The sequence below is a fragment of the Phoenix dactylifera genome, chromosome 11 (assembly GCF_009389715.1).
Source record: "Phoenix dactylifera cultivar Barhee BC4 chromosome 11, palm_55x_up_171113_PBpolish2nd_filt_p, whole genome shotgun sequence".
In the NCBI taxonomy this organism is placed as follows: Eukaryota; Viridiplantae; Streptophyta; class Magnoliopsida; order Arecales; family Arecaceae; genus Phoenix; species Phoenix dactylifera.
The window spans coordinates 9,139,565-9,160,175 of record NC_052402.1 but is presented as its reverse complement, the minus strand read 5'-3'; the positions used below and the strand labels follow the sequence as shown (position 1 = coordinate 9,160,175).

Sequence of the window (20,611 nt, the reverse complement as noted above, 5' to 3'; positions counted from 1 at the left end):
AAGCGCGGCGACCCTTCCAGCGAGCTCCTGAACCTCCTTTACTTTGGTCGGAGGGGACATACCTTGGATAGCCTTGATTTTGTCCGGGTTGGCTTCGATACCCCGCTGGTTGACAATGAAACCGAGGAACCTCCCGGCCGAAGCGCCGAAGGCGCACTTCGCTGGGTTCAGCTTCATGCGAAACTTCCGCAAGGTGGTGAAAGTCTCCTCCAAATCCGCGATGTGCTGGTCTGCATGGCGACTCTTCACCAGCATATCGTCCACGTACACCTCCATGTTCCGGCCGATTTGCTCTTTGAAGATTTTGTTGACGAGGCGTTGGTAAGTGGCGCCAGCATTCTTCAGACCGAAGGGCATTACCTTGTAGCAGTACAGCCCCCGGTCTGTTATAAAGGCAGTTTTCTCCTCGTCTTGTGGGGCCATCATTATCTGGTTGTAACCGGAGAAGGCGTCCATGAAAGACAGCAGCTGATACCCGGAAGTCGCGTCGACCAGTTGGTCTATTCGCGGAAGCGGAAAGCTATCCTTAGGGCACGCCTTGTTCAGGTCGGTATAGTCGACGCACATCCTCCACTTCCCGCTCGCCTTCCGGACAAGTACAATATTTGCCAGCCACTCGGGGTAGCTTACCTCCCTTATGAATCCTGCCTCCAAGAGCTTGTCTACCTCCTGGTCGACCACCCGGATCCGATCCGGGGCACAGTGTCTCTTCTTCTGCTTTATTGGTCGGTGGGTCGGGTCGACGTTGAGGGCGTGAGAAATGACCTCCGGGTCGATCCCAGGTACATCGGCCGCCGACCAGGCAAATACATCGGTATTGGCTCGGAGGAATTCCACCAACCGGGCCCGAGCTCCCGGATCGAGATTGGCGCCGACCCGGACCGCCCGGTCGGGGCGGCCTTCCTCGAGGGGGACTTCGACCACACCCTCGGCCGGCTCCCCCTGCCGCAAGGCCACCTCGTCTCTGGCATCAAGGGACTCGACGCTTAGGGCTTCCACGGGCTTCTTCCCTTTGAGGGTTGCTAGAAAACATTGCCGTGCGGTCGGTTGGTCACCTCGGACCTCTCCGATCCCGACCGCCGTGGGGAACCGCATGAGCAAGTGGTACGTGGAGACCACCGCGCGAAGGGCGTTCAACCCGGGTCGCCCGAGGATAGCGTTGTAGGCCGAGGGAACACGGACGACCAAGAACCCGAGTCGCACCGTGGCTTCTGCGGGTGCGACGCCCGCAGTCACAGGCAGCTCAACGACACCTTCCGCCGGGACAGCGTCACCGGTGAATCCTACGAGGGGGGTGGACATTTTGTGCAACAACTGTCTGGACAAGCTCATCTTTTGGAAGGCCTCGTAAAACAAAATATCAGCTGAGCTTCCACTATCCACAAGAACACGCCTTACATCATAGTTTGCCATAGTGAGGGAGATCACCATGGCGTCATCGTGGGGAGTCTGAACCCCCTTTACATCCTCATCAGAAAAGGTGATTACATTGCCGACCCTCTGCCTCTTTACGACGACCGTCCCTGACGCTTCCGTCGAGCCCCCTGCGTTCCTCACGGGCCGAGAGCAGCCCCCAGTGATAGTGTGGATCACGCCCGCAACGGGTCGATTCTGCTCCCGAGGCTTCGGAGGAGCCGGGTCGGCCGGACGCGGGTCTGCGGGGGGACGTCGGTCGCTCACATATCGACCGAGACGCCCCCGATGGATAAGAGCCTCGATCTCGTCCCGAAGCTGGAAGCAGTCCTCTGTGTCGTGGCCGTGGTCTCGGTGGTACTCACAGTACGCCTGGGAGGGCCTCTTTCCAGGGATCCTTCGTATCTGTCTCGGGGCCGGGAGGTCCTCCCGCCCCTTGATCTCCATAAGGATCTGGGCCCGGGGAGTCAGGAGAGGGGTGTACCGGTTGAAACGTCGGGGCGGAGAACGAGGGCGTGGGGCGCCGTGGTTCTTCACCGGCGACGGGCTTCTGCGCCGACGCTGGGGCGTCGGGCTCCTCCTCTGGCGTGCCTCTTTCCGCCTTTTCTTCCCAAGCTTTGGAGGGATCTCGGCAGCCTCCTTGCTCCGGTGGGCGGCCGCCTCCTCGGCGTCCGTATACTGGTTCGCCCGGGACAACAGCTCTGGGAAGCTCCGCGGCAGGCATTTGTCCAGGGAGAAGGTGAGCCTGCCCTTCCGGAAGCCACGCTTCAGGGCTGAAAGAGCTACCTCCTGACTCAGGTTCCGGACCTCCAGCGTAGCCCTGTTGAAGCGGGTAAGATAATCCCGCAGGCTTTCTCCCTCGTTTTGCCGGACGTCAAAGAGGGAGTCGGAGACCAGTCGCCGCCGGCTACTGACGGCGAAATGAGTGATGAAGAGGCGAGTGAACTGGTCGAAAGACCGGATTGAGTCAGCCTCCAGCCCGGCGAACCACGCCCTCGCCGGGCCACGAAGGGTTGCCGGGAAGGCCTTGCAGAGAAGGGGATCTGATGCTCCGTGGAGGAGCATAAGGGTCCTGAAACTCTCGACGTGATCCCGCGGGTCTGCCGCCCCGTCATAGGGCTCGATCGCCGGCATTTTGAACCCCGGGGGATTCGGAGTTCGCAGGATCCTCGAGGCAAGTGCCGGCTGGGAGGAGATCTCTAAGTCGGCGAAGGGATCTTTGGAATGGCCCTTCAGGACCTGGAGTTGTCGGTGGAGATCGTCCACCCGCCGGTCCAGGGAGCGCGACCGGTGGGTGGGAGACAAGGAGCGGCGAGTGGGGGACCGACTGGAGCGCGGGTTCCTCGAGGACTGGGGGGTCTGGGAACGCGCCCGGGCCCGCCTCTCGTACCCCGCGCAGCTCCGATGGGAAGGTCCCGGCAGAATAGATCGTGCTCGAGAATCCTCCTCGCGCCGGCGCTCCTCCCCATGGGAGAGGAAGGAGCGCGGGTTGAGGAGGACAGGCGAACGCTCAGGCAGCAGCGCCTCCTGAGCCCGCTGCGGCGCCCGGGACATCGCACCCTGCAGATTCTGCACCGCCTCCGCGAGGGTGCGAACCTGCTGGGTTAGCTGGTCGAACTGGGCGGCTTCGACCATCTGAATGGGCGGTGGGGCGGTGGAGTGTTGCTGAGAGCGTGTTGGAGATGCAGCGGCCTCCCGGCCAGTGGCCCGAGAGGCCCCGCGACCGGAAGCATTGGAAGCTCCACGACCACCTCGCCGTGCCATTACGATCGCTCTGAGATCCGGTCCCTTCCTCTAGCGCCAACTGTTGCTGGTGGTCCAAACCGAGAACGATTGGCACAGCGGTGTGAACGGGGTTCCCTTTGAGTTGCTTTGGTTGCGCTCCGCCCTCCGCCGTGAAACCTGCAAGCAAGCCTCGCACCACCACCGGGATAGTGGGGGCCCTCCGACGATCAAGTCAGAGGAGATTAAAGGAGAAGGAGAAGGAGAAGGTAGCAGGTGAGATGATACTCTGGAAGATATATCTTACCCTCCCCCTTCCCCCCAGCCTCATATATATCAGGCTGGGGGGTTTTTCCGGGGATTCGTCATCGTGTGGCACGATGGGGCTGCCACTGACATGGCCGTTACAGGGCGTCGTGGGGCAGCGCTGGGTACAGCCATGGCAGGGCATAGTGGAGCTCCGCTTTGTACGGCTGTTACAGGGGATCGTGGGGCAGCGCCGGATACGGCCGTTGCAGGGAGTAGTGGAGCAGGGGGTCGCGGCGTGCCTCAGAGGAACAGTCTGTTGTTGTCGAGAGATTGCCGACTCGGGGTCGGATTGCTGGATCAAGGGGCAGCCGACTCGGGGTCGGGCTGCGGAGCTGAAGATATCCGACTCGGGGTTGGATTGCTGGATCAAGGGGCAGCCGACTCGGGGTCGGGCTGCGGAGCTGAAGATATCCGACCCGAGGTCGGATCGTTGGATCAAGGGGCAGCCGACTCGGGGTCGGGCTGCGGAGCTGAAGATATCCGACTCGGGGTCGGATTGCTGGATCAAGGGGCAGCCGACTCGGGGTCGGGCTGCGGAGCTGAAGATATCCGACCCGAGGTCGGATTGCTGGATCAAGGGGCAGCCGTAGTCTTTCTGGGCGCGCGTGCCGGTCACGTGGGGCATGGTGGCTAAGTTCCCCCGTAACACATACAATTATCCATCTTGTATATAATCCAAAATAAATTATCAATCTTGTAGGATGGGATAACATTTATTTTGGAATAAAAAGAGTTGGGAATATGCTAACCTCTTCAATCTTGAGCAACTTACTCCACAACCATGCATAATCATAGGTGAAAATGACACCTAGATCTATGTGCACATTTCTTTGAAGGCTCTTCTGGGAGTCAATACTAAAGTGGTAGGCACTAGCCTTGGTATTACATGTCAATTAGTTGAACTCAAGCCAACATCACTTGCCACCTCGCCATTGTTCCTTGGAATTTTAGGGTAGCAGGGTGGATTAATTAAGTTAGAAATTGTAAGCGTGGCTTTGATAGGACAGCGACCATGTGCACGAAAAATGATGTATGTTCCACCCTATGCACCCATCTAATTAAAATTGATTACGTGAGAAGCACTCCTTGTCCAAAAGGACAAGGTGAACATGGGTCATGTATTTCTAATTGATTGATAGAGATGCATCTATGGATCCCAAGGCTGGATTGAGAAAGAATTATTAGGAATCTTTAGGCTACATTGATAAATAGATTTGTTTTGATCTTTGTCATTTACTTCCAGCCTTCGGGGGACAGAAAGAGAACTTATGAAAGTCACGTTTTTACTTGGAAAAGATGTCACCTTTGCAAAGATGCACTTCAATATTTTGTATTCCGCTATAAGATATCACTAAAGCCATAATCTCTATATATTAAACTGTTGAATCTAAATCGATCGAGAATCCAGCTAAGATAAACTCTCAAATTATCTCGACTCCATGTGATGTTACAATTATATAACAGGCACATGGATGTGGATCGGACCTTAATGGTGCAGCATATCGGTAATGGTTTAAATTTCATTCCCGTCGTCAAATTTATAATCTATAAAATTCATGTTACTCAGAAAAATATATGCTAAAAATTCATTTAGATCATAAAATGTGAGAGAATTTAGATGTATTATTGACAAAAGAAAAGAAAAAATTGGATTCATGATTCGTGTACATTATTGTTCTTATATCATTTAAATTTTGGTGATATTTATGATACTTTGTAGTTTCTAGATTTCTTGTTTCCTATCTTCACTATCTCTCTGTTTAATCTATAACAGCTGATCCATATATGGTTTTCTTCCTGAAAAAATTTTGAGCAACACTTAAAGAAAGCAAAATGTTCAAAAACTCAATCATACAACTTATCTGCCATGGTCGAATGCTGAAGGCCTTTAACCAAGAATCTCAACTCCTAGTGGCAGGTCAAACAAGCTGTACATTTGAATATAGTTTAGTTCTTGATATGTTTAGAACAAGTTAATGTACTTGTGATCTTATTTGTCCACTTCTACCCTAAAAGTTTGTAAACCATTAGGTATTATGAAATGGACCCTCCTGCGATATTGCAACGAAAGGGATGAAAGAAGGAAATAAAAAGAAGATTTGGCATATTCTACTAAAGGTCATGAAAATAATGATGGCTATAGTAAACAATGTGCTTGATTAGATTATGTATATATGACCGAGTGTTCTGGAGATTTAGCATTCTCAGAGGTCACCATCTCATTTTTTTAATACCACTTCTGTCAGATTGCCTTTATTCTATATTTCTAAATAGATGCTACGTTTCAACTTGTCTTTGGTTGTTCCTTCTTCCATTGGTTTTGTAGTCACAGGGAGATGGCTAGTTTGGAAAATAGAGTTCATGGGAGTGGATCACCTGCCTCCCATTGACAAAAGGTCAGGGGAGGAATCTCCATCCCTCACATGAACTCTATTTTCTAATTGTTCTTGTCGCCCTGATGACATGTTTGAATTGTGGTTAGTGTAATGCTATTTCAAATGGATTTCTACTCTCGATCAGAAAACTTCAGCTACATTTTCAGACTCGAGAGATGGAGTCAAAAACTAGATGCTCCATGAGATGCCGCTGAGACATTGGTGCGAAAGGTTGAAATTAAAGCAGTTACAATGGCCTTGAAGAATTGGAAAAATTAGACATCGAAAGTAGCAAGCAGCAATCGAAATGACCTTCTCATAGCTATACAAGAGTTGGATATAAAAGAAAAGAAAAAAAATGACTCTCACTATTGTGAGGTCTAAGTACGTGAGGCTCTCACTATTGTGAGGTCTAAGTAAAGTTGGATGTACATACTCTTATCCTTACATACAGAGAGATTGTTTTCATATTTTAAATCTGTGATATTCAGGTCATGATAGAGCAATATTAATGTCGAGTGGCTCACTCTCTAAGAGTTGGATATAAAAAAGGAAAATTCAAATCTCATGTAGTCTGAAAGGGAAAGCAAAGAAGAGAAGCTAAATCAAAATTGGAGGACGGATACTTACATGAGGAGATTTATAAGAACAAAAGGCCAAAATTCAATGGCTAACAGGGAGAGGGAAACACCGACTTTTCTACAAGGTTCTAGTGATCACAAAATATTTATCCACATCAAAATTCTACTAGGATAATTGATGGTTAGAATAGTAGGAAGAGATCGCTAAAGCCTTCCTGTCCCACTTGAATATCCTTTTCACAGGAAATTCTGATTCAATATTCATGTTGGCGTATTATTTGGCTATAATGGAGGAATCACTAATCTATAGGTCCATATGGAACAATCAAATAATATAAAAAATAGAAGACCTATTTCATGACCTATGCGGACTAGGGGTCACTATAACATGGGGCCTTTTGTGACCAACCACAAACTAATCATGATGTTTGTGATTGCATTTGATTAAGTTTGAATTCTTAGTCTGACGAAAACGTTAAAGTTTAAGTGAAAAAAGTTGGGCTTAAATAGGATGTACTAATGTTTGTTTATTCTCATGTCGATTGCACATTGCGGAGAACTTAGATACTTATAATACTATCCGGCTAGTCCTTTTAGGTGAGATCCTGGATTGTCATACTCTCCTTTTCATGCTCTTTCTAGAGCAGGTAAGGAGAATCTATTCAAAATCTTTTAATATTATATGGATTCGCCCAAAACATCCCGTCAACCTTCGAAGCTTCATGGCAAGATATCTTTCTTGACATTGTCATCGACCCTCCGGAGAAAAAACAAAATACCAAAAACGTTGGATAATTTGGCAAGAGACTGCCATGACTTTTTCAATAAGCAAAGTCATTAGGAAATAATCATGAAAAGATCCATTGATCTCTTCAAATCTAACCTTTATCAGTCATGGCAAATGACAAAACAAGTGCAAGCTTTGATGTTCTCTGATCTGGAATTCACACCCTCTGGACACTAATGTTCTATGTCTGTATTTTCAGTTGAAGATTTCCAATAATCTTGCTGAACCTCCCTCCCTTTTCCCCATTTCATATATATATCTAAAAAACTCCTTTGGTCTCCCTAACCCTCGTTGCAACTTCTATCATATTATCATAGTCTCTGGTGGGATCCATGGATCATTATGGGTACTGTTTTTCAAGTTTTTGGCCTAGATAATACTAATCTAACAGTTTTCAATTTAAAATAATAATAATAAATAATTTCTATTGCTAATCTAAAAGCAAGCATGGAAAAGAAGAATGGCTCATGAATGGTGTCAACATTGCATTGATGATGATTCTGTGTCACATTGATCTTACTATGTGTGTTTGTGATTCAGTGACCTTTATATCAAACAGGCATCAATGTATTTTTAAATTTTATTTTTTAAATTCCTTTTGTTTGCATGTGTTCGCATGTATGGGATGCTTTGGACATCAGTGTGGAGTCCAACACCATCAATAATCTTTTCTTGTCCTCAGCGGCTGCTTCTTTGTGCTGGGTGGCCCAACACAAGCTTATGTGTTTTGTGGTGGAAGAGTGCACAACTTTCTTTGCCTCATTCAAATATTACTAAATTACTCTTTACAATGATGATTGAACCACTAATTCAAATAAAGATCTTTTATTTATTTATTTAAGATAATTATGCTTCGAACTAATTGGATTATACAAAGGCTCCTTATCAATCTAGTTTTTTCCACAATCATTGCGACAAACTAAGATTGTAACAATCCAGGACCTCACCCAAAATGGCTAGCCGGAAGGTATTATTTAGGTTCCTTGATCCTGTATAAGTATCCAAGATCTACCCAGCGAATAACCGATGTGGATCTAAATACACCCTCGCTCGCATGGGTCCTCACAAAGATAATTCCATGCAATTCTTATCATACTCATAATGCATGCTTAAAGAAAAAGCCAAAAAGAGCTACAAGGATTGTCGGTAGAATATTTGTTAACAAAAATCGTACTTGGTTTACTAATAGCTACATTTTATTCCTTATGAGCTTTTTAAATTAGTTGGGTTTTTTTTATCATACTCATTATGCATCCGTAAAGAAATAGTCGAGAAGAGCTGCAAGGATTGCCGGTAGAATATTTATTAACAAAAACGACCACATTTTATTCCTTATGAGCTCTTTAAAATCACTGGGGTCTGAATGTTTGGTGCCTTCATCTTCCTGCCAGATCTTCGAGAACCTCGTAGTTCATTCTTGGTTATTTTCTTATTGGAGAATAAATATTTACGTAACAAGCCTCCTCATTGAAGTCAACAAATATTTTAATCTCATGAACATGAACAAAAGATTTTTTTTTTCTTATCTAAAAAGTGTTTAATAGAAGGTTTTTTTTTTTCTTGTTTAAGGACAATCATAATGTCAATGTCACACGAGCATTGCGAGGGTCCTAATATAACATGTCACTATACAATGTAATTGCCTCATACTATATATTTGCAAGCCTACTATTGTAGGTCAAAAAAGAAGAGGTGTTCATGGACAAAGCGAATGACAACGTAACTCACTTTCTAGGCCTTAACCTACTTTAAGCTTTCTCATTAAAGTTATGTTTTTGTCTAGAAGTTCAAGTCCTCATCATGCTTGGAGGCTTTACCCCAAGAATGGTTAATGACTTATAGGTGTGGAGGACATGAGAAACTATGGAGACTAGTTGATGTGTGTCCCTTGGAAGGAAGGGACAAAGTTGTTCCCAAACTCACTTCTCCTTGCACCGTTGGTGCTCCTATCAGGGCCCCGCGATGGGCATATAACAGCATGCGCTAGGGCTGCTAATGCCCATGGTCATGGCTCCATGAACAGGCTTTGTGATTTTGCGCTTTAGAAAAATCAAAGAGCTCGCCCATGATAATGATGCCCACTTGAAACAATGTACGAAAATAACTCCTTTGTCTTGTGTGGGAGTTAGGAGCAAGTTTACATCGTTTTAACAGTGTGAAAAAAATTGATGGGGATGGGGGAAAACAGCTAAATATGCCGACTACCCGCAGTAGAAACTCCAACTTGTAAAGGTGAAAATAGATCGGATAATATTCATTTGAATCTATTTTTGTATCTGAATCAGTTCAGATATGAATAGAAATTTAATCATTCAATTAATATCCATATTCGTATTAATATCCATCAAAGAAAAATAGATGTGGGTATGTATAGACAATTAGCTGATTCGTATCTCATTATCTGATTCTATTTGAGCTCTTATAAACTTTTAACATGCTATTAACTTGATCTGCCATCTACGTAGTTATAAAGTTTAATTTTTCAACTTATATTCGTATTTATATCATAAATCTTTGTATCCGACTAATGTCTATATCTATATCCGTATTCGTAAATCAAAATAAATATAGATATGGATATACTGGTATCCAATCCATATCTGGTTTCAACCCTATAGGCTATTTGTAATGACACTATATGGCTTGGGAAGGTATTCTTTTGTTTGTTTAGGATATTACTTGTTTGTTGCTCAGATGAAAAAAACCGTACTCTCCTTCTTTTTTTTCCTTAGGATTATTGATGGGTAATCCACATCAATGATCTTTCTAGATACAGTGGTCCAGATTGAGGGCTTGGCTAGTTGGTGAGGATAAAAAAATGGATACCTCCAAGTGGCTGGTTGGTTGAAGCAAAGGTGTGATGAAGAAGAGATGACCTGAGATTGGCCTCCTTTGAGGATTTGGATGTTGTTTTTTGCCCCCCACCTTTTCTTTTTCTCTTTTGAGTTTGGCAAGCATCTAATCAAAAGTTAGAATGGTAATTATCACATGTTGCTAAAGAGTAAATGATAAGCGTTCCTTTTTTAAACTTATCTCGATAAGGTGATGAGATTTGATTGTGCTAATGACCAAATGTTGTATGGCAATTAGACGGCATTAATAAAAGAGGATGCATTGTTGCATTAGTATGATAAAACATAGTTTCGAATTCGTTGGAATAAAATATAATTTCAATAGCATGTTCGGTAGTGAGAGGGAAAAAATCAATTGTAATTGGAAGTCATCTAAGTCATTTTCTGAACTATTTAATGCCTTTCATTAAAGTTTATTGGGTTGCTTCAATTCTTTTATCATTTATAGTGTAGTATATTGTTTGGAGTAAGATTGGCTTGATATATCAATTGAACTAATATCTCTCAGTAAATTTAGTGGTGGGCATGTTTGTATTTAATTTTTCAAGAAAAAAAAATTAGCCATATCATGTGATCTTTGCCGTACCATTTCAATGGTTCAGTTCAATTGGTTGATACGCCTCTTCTAAAGAGCTTTCTTGGAGAGGTCCGAGATAGATTCGAATTCTCCTGGAGCACACTATCACCACTTTGTCCTATGGGATGATAATGGTTAAGAGAACTATTCCAAAGAGTTTTTGATGATTGAATCCCTTTGTATTCGAGTAATTATGGGGACACAAGGGCATTTTCATTCAATGAATGTGGACTAATTCAATTTCGCCTTTCAATGTCACAATACAAAGTGCCGCATTGTCTCCTAGGACAAAGCTATCCATCATCGAAAAAAAATCCTCTATGGTGAAAGAGAGAATTATTGTTATTAGTTCTCTTTTGATATAGGAAAGAAAAGATACGAGGATCAGGGGGCACATGTTTAATCCAACATCGTTTATGCACTGGATAGATTTTGAGTACTTGTATAGGGCCAAAAAATTCAAATAACACTTAATGGCTAGTTTTTTCGCATGAGGTCTTAAATTGTTACAAATAGTATGAAAACAAATTCGGCCAATGGCCTATATGGACTACAAGATATTGCAGCATGTGTTCATAGTAGCACTTGTGATTAGATTTCTTGACAGGTGAGGACGTTAGGGCTTAAATAAGAGAGTATGTAAGGATTTGCGGAGGCATGTGTTTAGTTCCACATCGACTATGCACGGGATAGATCTTGAATGCTTAGAGCCAAGAAATCGAAATAGCATATTCTAGCTAACTTGTCTGTGTGAGATTCTGGACAAGAAAGGAGGTGCAAACTAAAAAGAGCCACTGGAAGGATATAAAATCTCATTATATAGATAGGTGGTCCCAAAATGGTCTGGCATGTAAAGGAATTGAGATCTCCCTGATCGATCTTCTTTTAAACAATTGAACACATGACACAATTATCTCTCCTTTGTGTAGCTTGTTCCTAACCGCTAAAAATGTTAAACAAGTTTTTTTTTTCTATGAGAAACACATTTATAGATAGTAGAAGCAAAGCTTTATAAAAGGTCTTGATAGTTCAGAAACCTATAGAAGGATTTAATTGGAAAATCTCAATCCACCAAGGGGGTAATACCGAAAGATCCAAAATTGTTGAGGGATTGAGTCTATGATTCCTCCATTTACATATGACCAAATAAGTTGAGACAAATGCATGCTAAATAGGGGCATGCATGCAGAAACAAACAAATATTACGCGAGGCCAGTCAAGGTGGAGAAATTTTTATGACAATTTCATATACAAAGTAGTTTCATTTCTCAAAAAGAAGATAAAGAATTTTGTTGACATGGGTTTTTTTTTTTTTTTTGCGCCGAATTCATGGATGTGAGATGATGTTCGATACAAAAGTTATGGAGATGCAGAATATTGGTGCTTGTTTTCCCCCTTTTTATTCTCTTTAGTAAGTGGGATCAAAGTTCAACCTACTTCATCTGTTTTATTATAATGTCATTGCTATGAGACATAAGTCTACCTCCAAGGGACTCCACTTTAAGAAAATTTGTGATGTCTTGAAAATTTCCACAGACCATATCAAGCTATGCTTGCCAAAATATTATCACGAATCTTGATGTAGTGCGCACAAAAGGAACCCTTTGAGGTAGTTAATCTTAGGTTTAGTAAAATACAACTCTTATCCAATATAAATTGATGTAGTTGAATGTCTCAATCATGCGCATGCTCACTGCACAAGTGCAAAAGGTTTTCACAATTATAGTCAGAATGCCTCAATCATGCGCCATAGTTTTCATCTGTTATCAAAGAAAATACATAAGTGGAGACCACAAGATGTGACGCATCCTTAGAGATGCTTTGGTATCATTTAAAAGTGTAGAGATTCTTCAGTACCAAATTTAGACGTTGTGATATTCATGGATATAGAAAATGATGATGAGCAAGACGGTATAGGGCACATACCGTACCATATTGGTTTGGTACCGATACATGGTACGGAAGGTGTATCAACACTCGGTATGCTGAATCGGCTTTTGTACCGAGCATACCAATATAGTAATAGGGTGGCAAAGGTATAGAGCCCAGTACCGAAATGGTGTATCTTGATTCGTTGAGAATAGATCAAATTAAAGATATATTTTGCTCTCCTTTTTTTTCTATAATTAATGCTTGCTATGAGCAGCTTATCTGCGTCATTTTTCATGCTATTCCATATCCATGTCCGCACTTCATAAAAGTACAAAAAAATCTTCTAGGAGAGTAGTATAGTCTCAGCATTTAAAAAAGTTAATATATATATATATATATATATATATTCTTAGAACTTAAGATAATTGATCATAAAGATACTATACTTTAAGTTAAAGAAATGAGGTTCTTTCTACCAAAAGAAAAAATAAATAAGGTTATTAGAAATTTCAAGGGACATCTGAAAGCTTAAAGAAAGACTCTCATCATATGTTTCACTTTCTCTATCTTTTTTGTGAAAAATTACTTCCTCTAATCTTTATTATGGAAAGATTTAGAGTTAGAACGACAAAAATATTATTTTGCTCTCATCTTGTTCTCTTACAAGATTATTTTGGAACAATGTCCGAAGCTTTCGACCCTCGATCAGAAGCCCTCCTCTTTTTCCTATTAACCAACATCTTTTGGACTTGTACTTGCGAGTCAGAAAAAGCGGTCACTTTCTTTGCATGGTCATCATCATTTGTCATCAAAGAGATTGTCATAAGCTAAAGAAGAGTGCCCTGAGGCTCGGCTAGTCGGTGGAAACAGTCGAAGCGGAGACTTATTTGCACACGTCCAGAATGGCAATTTATAACCTGACTTGCCAATTTAGCTTGCGAACGATCCATTTTAAGTAGATTTGAATTTGACATAAACTGATTTAGATCGTAAATAGGTCAACCCGTCTAAACCTATTTATTAAATAGGTTAAATTCACATTTAAACTTTTGATCCATTTAACCTATTTTGACCTATTTAATAATTATATCGGATTATAAACCGACCCGTTTAACCTGTTTAAAATCTATTTAACCTGTTTGAAATCTGTTAACCTATTTCTAACCTATTTAACCCAACCCGCTTAACTTGTTTAACATGTTTAAATCAATTTAACCCATTTAAAACCCTTCTAACTTATTTAACACGTTTAATAAATAGGTTGTATGGGTCAGATTACTTGTTTAATAAATAGGTCGGATTTGGATTGTTGAATTATGGATTCGACCCTATCCGACCTGACCCGATCTAATTGCCACCCGTGATGACAAGGCCCTTACAAGCTAGCAAAAGAAACGGCGAGGAAAAAAATGGAAATATTAGAGGACTGGAGTTAAATTTTATTCGAATACTTGTGAAAGAGTTGCATTGATATAAACAACAACAAACACTGGTGAAAGGGCTGAAGTATGGTAACATAATTCTACATGCAAACCACTATCAAACCGTGGTGCTTGATAGCCCAAGATTTCATGACTCGGATTCGAAGAAAGTAGCCAGTGATCCAAGATCAAGACTGCCATATGGTTGGATGTGGTCGGTCCCGATCCAATTCTCAAACATTCCTCCGCTGGAGATGACATTCTCATCGAAAGGCACGCACAATTTACCATTGTTACGGTCCCCTATGTCCTGTTGGATATTGTCCCCAACGAGTTGGAAGAGCTCGAAGTCAAGGAGACACGGGCGGAATAGACCGTCAGTATTGCAACCCGTCACTAAGTTCAGTAGGTCATGATCTTGAGGAGCTAACAAAGAACTCTCTGGTGCCATGTCGTCCATCACGAGCGCCTTGAGTTCATTCTTATGAACAGTTTGGTTGCCATGCCGATCTAAACTCAGTTCAGCCTCGCTGCACCTTGCTGGATTCTCAAATGGTGGAGCTCGAACTCTTGTTTTGCTCTTGGACTTCCTCTCTTCATCTTGGTTCGAACACATCAGGTTTGTTAATGGAACTGACCGAACTTGCGCCTTCTTCTTCAGGACTGTGTTCCAGTAGTTCTTGATTTCGTTGTCTGTTCGACCCGGGAGCCTTCCAGCTATCAGAGACCACCTGTAGGATTTAAGGGGGAGAAAATTAACAACTCACTAAGAGAGGAGAGGAAAAACTCTCATAGCATTGGATAATAATTAAATACCTGTTCCCTAAGAGCTTGTGGAGTCTGATGATGAGGTCTTCCTCTTCATGGGAGATGTTCCCCCTCTTGATATCTGGCCGCAGGTAGTTCAGCCATCGAAGCCGGCAGCTCCTCCCACATCGATTTAGGCCTGAAACATGTGTGCAGATGATGATATCAGAAACCAAATCATTTCATGATTGAAATTTACTGAAACAATTACTTGAAAGATATATGATGGATGAAGAATTCTCCAACTGATTATGTGTTGGCCTTGAGGACTTGGAAATGCAGAAAGAAGCAACCGGTTGTTTTATTTGCTACAGGAGATCTACGGCAGACTCGATAGCCTTGTAAATGCCACAAGGTAGCCACAACGAGTCCATTAATTTGCTATAGGGGTTATGTGGCACACCAAATAGCCTTTGAGACCAGTGACACACACATTCCCTCTCTATATCTCTCTCTCTCACACACACATACAGTGAGAGTCTTTGCCATGTATAGTAAGTGTAGCAGGTAGGCTAAATGGCCTCTTGACGCATAGAAATGCAAAGAGAACAGCAACTAGTTCTTTTAATCTGCTCGTACCTGTTCGCTTGGGAATCTTCCCCCACCTCCCTTCTCCATGAGCTTTGATGTAGTCAGTGAGGATCCGGTCCTCCATGGCACTCCAAGTTCCTTTGTTCAATCCCTCCTTTGAGCCACATCGGCTTCTACCCATGTTCGAAGACGAAGTAGCCTTCTCCTGATGACCATTATTTGGCAAACAGTCTCCAGTAGGCACCCTATCTTTAATGGCCGACTCACATGCATGCATACAATAATTGAAGTAGTGATGGAGGGGCACCCTATCTTTAATGGCCGACGTTGGGCCCTCCCATGACGTCAACGACGGCTACGATGGCACATATGCATGGACCACTCGCCAAACTTTGGTTGCAAAATAAATAAATAAACAAATAATAAAGAATGCTTCATGTCCATGAACATCATCGCGTACCATACTGTGACCTACATCAGGCCATTAACTTGAACCATTAATGGACATCAATGGAGTTTGCGAGGGCCAACTGCACCTGCTCTTCTCACCGGCCATTCAATGCTCTCGTCGTTGCCATCGTTATCTTGTAATCAGTTGTACACAGAATCTTCCCTCTTCCCTTGCTCCTTTTGGCTCGACATGCATTTGGATCGTCTGATCTGATCATTTATCTCGCGATGGAGATGTCCTAGAGAGAGTAAGTCCAGATGTGGCCCAGCTCTTTGAATGCTAGCCTTCAGTCATATCTGAAGAGTTGGATTTGCTGGAATAAAGTGGGAGTGCAGTGTCTCATGGCATTTAGAAGATGAAAGTGCCGTGCTGCAGCAGAGCAACACTAGTGTTTCAATACGTATCAAGTGAATCATCCATTAGCAGAGAAGGCCCAACTGTCCTCGGTAGACTTTGAGTATGTCAGCCCAAGATGACTAACAAATTCATCACCTATTCCTAAGGCTGCAAATGGGTCGGGTCGACCCAAGATCCGACCCGGCCCGACCCGCGTAGATCCGATTCGATCCGAATTTTAGGACCCGCGGGTCCGGGTCGGGTCCTAAAATTGGATCCTAATTATTTTTTGGGTCGGGTTTGGGTTCACCGAACGGATCCGACCCGAACCGAATAGATCCGAAGAGATAAAAAAAGAGGAGAAAAAAATCAAAAAAAAGTTTTTTTTTTTCTCGGTCTATTACACTGTTGATACCTCTGGTGTCAAGGAACACCGAACTGAATATGGGTCATGTGCCAGTTTTCTGCAATGGAATTGGATTTTGGAAGAAGGTCTGGGATTTTTTTTGTCCTCGTGAGAGGGGAGCCGGGAGACACCAAGTTCCGTCCAATCAGTCATATGGACAAAAAATAGTGTGATATGAAATTTGGCTTGTAGACCGACTTAGTCAGGGGTCATCTGTTCTAACTGGAGGTCAATTGCAAGTCTTTCAAGTCATGGGTGACGCACCTCATAATTATGATATGACCAAATTAGATTTGCCCAAATTCTTTTCCAAAAGCACAAAAAATTGGACTCCATTTGGACCCGAACCCAACCCGACTCGGATCCGGACCCGATTCGGACCCGATTCGGACCCGACCCGATCCGACCCAATCTTTAATCGGGTCGGATCTGGGTCCAAAATTAGGATCCAAAAATCGGGTCGGATCGGAGTCACCCAGAACCCGACCCGATCCGACCCATTTGCACCCCTACCTATTCCGGATTGCTTGAAATGGTACATATGATGATAATCTCAAGGTTACTCTATATTAATTTGAGTGGGATAATACAAAGAAATGTTTTTATCTAAGCTAGAAAGTTTGAATTGCGCCGAGATTAATATGAAAGTTGATGGGGAAGTACCCCAATTAAAGGACAATGCAGCAGGAGAGAATTGTAGTCGCAGTGAATTATAGCCATCCTTCTCTTCGGAGCTTGGCTCCTTAGCTTGTTTCATGGGCAGGGGCGGCCCAAGCCTTAGGCGACCTAGGGGGTCGCCCAAGGCCCCGGCTCGAGAGAAGGCCCCCGCGCGACGGCATCCTAGGCTCTAGCCTCCCAGCTCCCGCAGCCCCGCTCGGCCGCCTCCCAGCTCCCGCTCGGCCGCTCCTAGCTACTAGCTAGCTACAGTGTCAGAGCCTCAGAGGGTAAGGCCGCAGGAGCCAACGGCTACCTCGACAAGACGCGGGTGCTCCACTGTCCACTCCTCCTCTCTGGCTCTCTTTAAAATCCTCATCCTGCTCCACTCCTCCTCCACTCCTCAATCCTCTTCTGCTCTGAGTCTCTGACAGCTCTGTTCGACTGTTCCGTGAAGCCGTGAAGGTGTGACTGCCTGCCGCCCGGCCCTGGGTCGTCTACTCGTCTCCTCCTCGCCTCCCCCCGCACGGCCGCGCCTCCGCCAGTCCGCCTCCCCGCCTCCTTGGGCCCCTGCATCCCGCGACCGTCCCCGCGACCCCAGCGCCCCACCTCCCCGGCATCCAGGCGGTCCCGCCGCCCGCGACCTCCTCGCCTCCCTCCCGCCTCTCGGGCCCCCGGCTCCTGTGAGGCCGTGACCCCGTCGGCCCGTCCGGCTCAATCCAGCGAGCCGGCGAGGTCGTCTCCTCCGCCTGAGCGCCTCCCAGTCCCCGGACGGCCGGACCCCGCCTGTGACATCGTCAGGCCGTCAGTCCGTCACTCCCGTGGCCGTGAGCCGTGAGCCCGTGACCTCCTCCGCTCCTCGCCCGACCCCGGCCCCGGCTCCCGTGAGGCGTGACTCGTGAGGCCGTGACGGCAGACGGCGTGACCTCCTCGGCCCTCGCCTCCCTCCCCGGCCCCGGCTCCCGTTGTCCCGTGACCCCGGCGGGCCCGGCCGTCCCCTCAGCCCTGAGCCCTCACGTCCGTGTCATGGTGTCAATTGTCACTGAGAGACTGAGTCTGTCAGTCTGTGACAGTGACTCAGTGGGTAGTGGGCCTAGTGGCACTGTAGCACAACATATGGTGTGATCCTTCTAACCCTCTTTTTGTTGTTTGATTATATTTTCAACATCCAGTGTCTAATTTTCCTAATTTTGTTGCAATTTCTATAATTTTGTTACAAATTTTCTCTTCTATTTTTTCTCTTTTATATTTTAATTTGTTTGTAGTAATTATCTTAATTGCTTTGTTTGGTAATATAATTTTTATATTCAAATGTCTAATAGAAAATATGAATGTGGATATGAAAAACTTTAAAAAAAAAGAAAAAGGCCTCATTTAGTGAGTCCGCCCTAGGCATCTCAAAAAGCTAGACGGATTATTTTTAAATAAATTTTTAAAGTATTTTATACTTATTAAAAATTTATTATTATTATTATTATTTTAAAAAAGGCCTCATTTAATGAGTTCGCCCTAGGCCCCGAAATGCATTGGGCCGCCCCTGTTCATGGGCATTGAAGATTTCCTACAGCCTAATTAATGATGTCTTTCCCAAGTAAATAAAAGATTTATAGAGCTCACTGAAATGGTGCTTAATTCCATGTGTGCATGACCAGTTCTACCACAGTATCACACTACTGAATGGGCTAAAAACGGCATTTCATATGATTCTCACATGAGTACAGCCAGACAAATCCTATATCTAATGGTTTGAAGGCTTGATCTTATAATTGGATTAGAATCTAGCAATAAGAAATGTGCCGGTGCCAACTCAGAGTATGATGCTTTGCATGGCCAAGAACATTAAGCCGCCTTTTAATTAGTTTAACCAAAGTTCTCTACTTTACTCATGGCTTTATGTCAGGAATCAAAGCGAGGATACATAGATGGTGTGAAGTTTGTACTATACATTCCCATGACAAATGTTGTAGTCTTAGATTTTTTGGTGACAGTACTAAGCACATGGTTCGTTCGCCACCATAAAAATCAACACATTTGCTTATAACATATAAATATATACTTTGTTATCAAAAAATAATATACTTAATTACACCAATATCAAATGTACCTCAAGAAAGAACTATTTTTTAAATTAATCCCGATCTCAATCCATATAAGTTTTCATTCATAGCCCGCTAATGACTATTATTATCACGCAGAAAACCTTATTTATTATCACAAACCCAAAATTTCAAGAAAATAATCTCATCACTGCAAGCTAGACCGAAGGTGCAATATTTAGCTAATCCTATCCTGACCACATATAAATAGCTATAAAAGATGTGACCATCTTTTGCTCTCTAGAGAAGGTGGAGGGACCATCTTGTTTTTGTTCCACAAAATATAAGAAAACTACAGCTAAAGCCAGAAGGGAAAAAGGATATAGTCATGGAGAGGCAAACCATGATTGAACCCCTTTCTACCGAGAGAGGTAAATGCCAAGGGTCTTCACAAGCACTCCTTTCATCATTTTATGAAATGATTGATGGTGATTCAGCCATTGCTTTCCAAAATAGAAAATACACTCACAAAGTAATTAATCAAATGCAGTAACTCACCTGCCCCACTATGAACCATATCTATGCATATGTATTTTTTTTTTTAAAAAAAAGTGAAAAATCAAAGTAATAAAAACATAATTTCCCTGCTCCAAAATCATAAAACAAGGATCTTATAAAACCTGTATATCTATCCCTTAGTCCAAAGCTTTCGACTTCTTCATTTGCTATAACAATCCAGGACGTCACCCAAAATGGCTAGCCGGAAGGTATTATTTGGGTTTCTTGATCCTGTATAAGTACCCAAGATCTACCCAGCGAATAACCGATGTGGGACTAAACACACACCCGCACAGATCCTCACATACTTCCCCCGTTCAAGCTCTGACGTCCTCGTCAGATTAAGGGTTCATATCTATTCAAATCTAATCACAAACACTACAATTAGCCCATGGTCAGCCTCAATGAATTCGTGCTGCAGTGTCCCTTAGTCCACATAGGTTATGGGTCGGGACCGCTCTGATACTATTTGTAACAACCCGGAATCTCATCCAAAATGGCTAGCCGGAAGGTATTATTTGGGTTCCTTGATCCTGTATAAGTACCCAAGATTTACTAAGCGAATAACCAATGTGAGATTAAACACACGTCCGTACGGATCCTCACATCTGCTTCCATAGATTATTTTTTTTTTACTTCAGGGCTTTCTCAAATTTTCATTCTTAACTTGTATGAAATGAAATGAGGTAAACAATGTGCATTAATAGATGGCCAGCTTTGTCAAACTAATACTGTGCATCAAAATAGATAAAGCCAGCACTGTACTGTTAGGCAGCCTCTTTGTCACTGCAATTGTGAACACTTTTCACTGATGAAAGGACAGTATCATACCCCACTTGAGCAGAAGTTTATGAGACAAAGAAACTCTCTGAATCAACTCCACAGTATACCTTTGTTCTCTTCCTCTAAAAAACCCTAGCATG

At 43.7% G+C, this 20,611-nt stretch overlaps 1 protein-coding gene across 1 annotated transcript; it reads right to left on the bottom strand.

The window, feature by feature from the left end:
- Positions 1-13,904: 13,904 nt before the first annotated feature.
- LOC103703277 (transcription factor MYB1-like) lies at positions 13,905-15,542 on the bottom strand. The gene is made up of 3 exons (XM_008786073.4): positions 15,296-15,542; positions 14,726-14,855; positions 13,905-14,640 (listed from the first exon to the last, which is right to left on the bottom strand). Exons 1-3 carry the CDS (start codon positions 15,522-15,524, stop codon positions 14,058-14,060), a joined length of 942 nt encoding a protein of 313 aa, XP_008784295.2. The 5' UTR covers positions 15,525-15,542; the 3' UTR covers positions 13,905-14,057.
- Positions 15,543-20,611: the final 5,069 nt, after the last annotated feature.